The 5,144-nt window shown below is 43.8% G+C and overlaps 1 protein-coding gene across 2 annotated transcripts; it reads right to left on the bottom strand.

Moving 5' to 3' along the window:
• Positions 1-1,363: 1,363 nt before the first annotated feature.
• On the bottom strand, positions 1,364-3,242 carry LOC147635708 (jasmonate-induced oxygenase 2-like). 2 transcript variants are annotated; one of them, XM_086803110.1, is made up of 4 exons: positions 2,575-3,242; positions 2,324-2,492; positions 2,162-2,293; positions 1,364-2,046 (listed from the first exon to the last, which is right to left on the bottom strand). In XM_086803110.1, exons 1-4 carry the CDS (start codon positions 3,138-3,140, stop codon positions 1,771-1,773), a joined length of 1,143 nt encoding a protein of 380 aa, XP_086659236.1. In that variant the 5' UTR covers positions 3,141-3,242; the 3' UTR covers positions 1,364-1,770. The 2 variants fall into 2 exon arrangements, with proteins under 2 accessions (XP_086659236.1, XP_086659235.1); XM_086803109.1 differs by having other exon boundaries at positions 2,162-2,492; positions 2,575-3,241.
• Positions 3,243-5,144: the final 1,902 nt, after the last annotated feature.

Below are 5,144 nucleotides of genomic sequence, written 5' to 3'. Positions count from 1 at the left end.
GAAGAATCATCACCAAGCATTATGGTGGCTAATGATTGATATTAGGCTTCCTAATCTCCATGAAAATATGCACCCCTTTGCTAGACATCCTCACGGCCAAATCATTTCAATACTCTCCATTGCCATGCTAATATCTGGCTTCCTTTGCATATTGTGAAATCCCCAATATGCAAAGGGAGCAAGAAATTGAAGAAATTGCAAGCATTGAAGAAGTCTAGGTCTTGCTTACTCATTGAAGAATCATCACGTAGCATTATGGTGGCCAATGATTAATATTAGGCTTCCCAATCTCCATGACAATATGCACCCCTTTCTTGGACATCCTCATGGCCAAATCACTTCAATAATCTCCATCACCATGCTAATATCATGCCATAAGCTTAGTCAAATCACACTTAAGCTTATGCTATCACACTATAGCTAACAACCATGGGAGACGAAATCAACATCGTTCCGCTGGCTTGTAGTTCACTGGATTACTTCACGGCCATAACCACTTCATAGACTCCATTTCGTTGTTAATCGTATACCATAAACTTAGCTAGTGGTAGAATAAGCTTACACTAGCACATTATAGCCAACAAACCATGGATTGAAGGTAGAAACGGTGCAGATCGTTGGCATCCTAACGGCTATAGGCATTCACGCAATCCGCCATTATAGCACTCTTTATGAAGCTTAGATCATGCCTAATCAAAACCCTAAGTTTGGTCCAGGTTTTAGTAGAAAATTAAGGCACCAAATCACTCCAAGATCAAGCAAGAAGACAAACACGTTTTGAAGACTAATCAAGATTAGTGAAATTTCTCTCAATTTTGGTCGAGGCATTCAAATTTTTGGTGCGGCTTCCCTAGAATTTGGTCCCAATTAGACCCATGGCCCCAAAAGCTTAGAAACAAACAAAGACAAAGAGATTCAACCATCCAAATTCCCCATACCCATCTTCTTGATCAAGAAAATCAAGAAAACTCAAAAGTTTTTCAAGAAAATTCATGCACATGTAGCAAAGAAGGTATGTGCATAAGGCCTAAGTGATTTAATCTCTCACCATGAGGATGACTATCAAGCATGAGCCTTAGACCATGAAATGTCATCTCCATGAAAGGAGCCAAGAGTACATGTAGATGTCCAAGATATGAATGATTAGAAAGATCCCTACAATGAACCCAAGGCCCTATTTATCGTAACCTTGTCCATGGCCCATTATTTACATGTTTTTGGCCTTAGTTGTGCTGCATTAAAAACACAAAACCCAATTAAAATTGGCCAGGAGACCCCGTGGATGAGTGATAATATTCGTCTATAAACCACACATAGATCTGCAAGCAAAAAAAGTCTTGCAAGAGCTGAATCACACGAAGTAGAAGAGAAACTTCATCCATCATGTGCAAAGTGACAAGTTCATTCACCACTGGGTGCACAAGATGCATAGATGGTAAATGATGCTGACTAGGTAAAGCCAAGGGAAAGACGATGGGCTTCCTTAGAACCCCAAGCTTAAGCATCTCATCTGATCAATGATAAGAATAATACATAAGAAAAATACTAAAACCTAGAGCATTAACCAACTCTTACACTCTACCGACCCCCACTTATGCTACAGCTACACCCCCACACCTGCTAAACACGGAAATAATCAATGCACTTGAATTGAACCAAACACACACTTTGAATTGAACCAAACACCCCACTCTTCACATAGTTCTGCTATGGGCAGGACCAATAAAAACACCACTACCTTTATATATTGAATTGTATGTTTCTCGATTTTTAGGACTCCAACGGTCTCGATGAAGCCGTGGGTGATGCGATGGAGTCGAGGTGACCCTTCCCGTTGGTTCCTCCCCTCCTGATGAAGGACCTGTACTGCTTGAATGTCATGGCTTTGTAGGCTGGGAGCTTGTTGCCTTCGTCTGCAAGCTCCGGCAACGGCGCCACTACGGTCTCGTTACCAGGATTGAGGAAGCACGCCAGCGACAGCCTCTCGCAGGTGCTGTTCACCACCGCCCTATGCTCTACGCTCTTATACTGGCCGTTTGTGAGGATCTGCACGTTGCAAATGCATCCCCGTACCGAGTGAACAATCAAGCAAGCTTCATAATCACAATTAGAATGAAATGGAGGAGCTATCCGCGGATAGTGAACCAACATGCAAGCTTACCTGGATTTGATCGCCCAGGTTCACCACAAGAGCTCCTGGTAGGGGTTGGACAGTCACCCAAGCCCCATTTTGTGCCCTCACTTGGAGGCCTGGCACTCGGTTGTCTTGGAGGAGGACGGTTAAGCCACCCGGGTCGGAGTGGGAGGACAAACCGAGAGTTAGCTCGGGCTGAGGGCATGCCGGATAGTAGTTGATGCGCATCCCCATGTCCAGCTCACCAAACGCTTGCTCAAGGCTGGAAGACGAGTGTAAGCGGAGGCTTGTAGATAAGGCAGCGAGCAGCTTGTTGGAAAGGGGAACTACGTGCTCAGAGTACTCGTCAAAGACGATCCTGCAAGCATGTCGGACGGTTAGTTAAGGCCCTATTTTTACAATAATACAAGGGATTAGGATATGTCTAATGGCATAATTACCTCCATTGAGTTGGGTTCGTAGGCCACTTGCTCATGTCCCTCTCAGATTGTGGAAGCACTTTCAAGAAGTAATAGTCTCCCCAGTCTAGGACTGCCCCCTCGTTCACGCCGACCCGGCTACCGTAGCCTTCGTAGGTGACCGGATTGTTGGCGTACGCCTGCTTCTCGGCCATGGGCAGGCTGAAGAACTCGCGCGCAACGCTTTTGACGCTCTCGAGCAGACCAAGCGGAACACCATGGTTCACCACCTGGAAGAAGCCCCAGTCCTGACAAGCCCTCTTCAGCTCATCCAAGCAAGCCTGCCTCCTCTCTTCTTTGTCTAGATCGGACAAGTCGAGGATGGGTATGTCGTTGAGGCTTTGCGGAGCTGACGTGTACTGGTTCTGCTTTTCCTTTGTTGCTTGATCAGATGCGAATGAGGGTCTCTCTGATTGCGGCCTCACGTACTGAGAAGGCACGCTTTTAAGGCCGCTCTCTGCAAGCAGCTGCACTCTCTTCACTGGCTCAGGCCAATTCATTTTATAAGGGCTGCAGCTAATATCAAGGACAAGTTGGGTAGACGACATGCTTAGTTGGATACTGCTAGATTATGCTGGACACTGCAAACTATTCCTGTGAACGATAGTTCGATGTGATGAATCCTGATGCTGCTGCTGCTGCTGGTGACAGTGGGTTTATATACAAAAGCGGTCAGCATCGTGTGCTAGATCATTACGTGGACGATAGCCTCTCTTGGGCACGCGGAGGTTGGGATCTATCGAAGGCTTTAGACTGAAGATAAGCAGCAGCATATAAACGTGCGAGTTTGAGAGATCCATGTCTACACGCTGATTTTCAGAACGTGCCAATATTATAAGGGCTGAGGCGGCTATCGTTTGTTCAAAAGGAGACGGCAGTGTGTGTAACGTCGACTCGTCCCTTTGCATGGATTGATCGCTGAACCAACCGTTGGTTATCGCAGGACGACTTTTCACACTGATATGTCAATGGCGTGTTTTATGAGGTTTAGTCGGCACTGGGCAGGCATATCTGTGCACAAAAAAATATCAATACATAATGCCTGTGGGCGCCAGGGACCTATAGAAAAAGCCTTAGCATTGTGTATGAGGGAGGGGTTGCCCATCAAGTGTTGCTTTCTATGAGTTAATGCACCTTTGACTTTCATGAGTTATGAGCATGACATCCTCTAAATAGCCAAATTTCAAAAACTCTCTTTAGTTCATTGAACATTCCCTTTTCAACCGTTATTTTCTATGAGTTAATGCACCTTTGCCTTTTATGATAGTACATGACGTTTCAAGGCCAATAAATAGGCGTGAGGCAGAGGTGATAGCAGTTTTGTTTTGGACGATGCATGACTATCCCGAGTTCTCGGAGTGCTTCGGTACCTACTTGAACCTTATATTCATTAGATTTTATCCTTTAAACTTTAAGTTTATATTCATTAGATTTTATCCTTTAAACTTTAAGTTTATATCTCATCTCAATTAAAATAGGTTTGGTAACCTCCGGACATCATGCATGTCCAATTTGCGGACCATCACTTGTTTCGGAAAGACCCTCTACACTTAAGAAGGTGGTGTATAACAAACATCATTGATTTCTCCCTCCTTCACATCCCAAGTATGTGCCACATGATGTCTTACCACTTGTGATGAGAGGTAGAGATTGGTTTGAGACATGGAGAAGCACTCCCAATCCACCACCAAATGGGATGTCTTGACACTCAATCTTCTTTCGACTTTCATATTAGTGTGACATGAAGATCAATCATCTCTTAGATCCCATGCATATCTTCAAGAATGTAGCAACAAATATTTATGGCAAAGTCAAAGGTTTAACATGATTTAGAACTTTGTTTCTATGGTTGAAAATGTGTCTACATGTAAAATTGGCACTCTTCATATAGATCAAGGGGGGGGGGGGGGAAGTATATGTCAAAGGTGTTTCATGTATATACATGTAAGTTGGCACCCTTAATACAGATTGAGGGAGGGAGTATATGTCAAAGGAGTTTCATGTATACATACATGTAATATTGGCACCCTTCATACAGATTGAGGAGGGAGTATATGTTAAAGGAGTTCCATGTATATATGGCTGAAAAAGAGTCATAAAACATTAATTCACAGTAACTTGTACACCTCAAAAACATGGTGTGGGTGAGAGAAAGAATATATCTCTCATGGAGATGGCATGTTTCATGGAGACTTTGCCATAGAAAATGATGCAAAAGGCGTTGCTCACCAACGATTTTTTTTTGCTATAAACGTTGTGGAGTAGCAAAATTTTGCTGCTAGGAGCGCTGCGGAGCAACGAACGGAATACCCGACATCCCTCAAAAAAAGCACTGTTAAAACGTTGCTAGAAAACGTTGTTGTGTCCCCGACGTATTATAGTGTTTCACATGCATCTTATGTCACTTAAGATGCATGATATATGATTATATGGCACACCATGGTGCACCACATATCATAGTGTGGCCATTAGTCAAGGATTTCTATGAGATAGGATGATTCGATGCTATGACCATTGATGATGGAGTTCCTCTTACCGAGGTGGTGTTGGAT

This window comes from Cibotium barometz, chromosome 9 (assembly GCF_041138505.1).
Source record: "Cibotium barometz isolate CiBa-2024 chromosome 9, ASM4113850v1, whole genome shotgun sequence".
Lineage (NCBI taxonomy): Eukaryota > Viridiplantae > Streptophyta > Polypodiopsida > Cyatheales > Cibotiaceae > Cibotium > Cibotium barometz.
The sequence above is the reverse complement of the archived record's forward strand: the minus strand, read 5'-3'. Positions and strand labels throughout refer to the sequence as shown.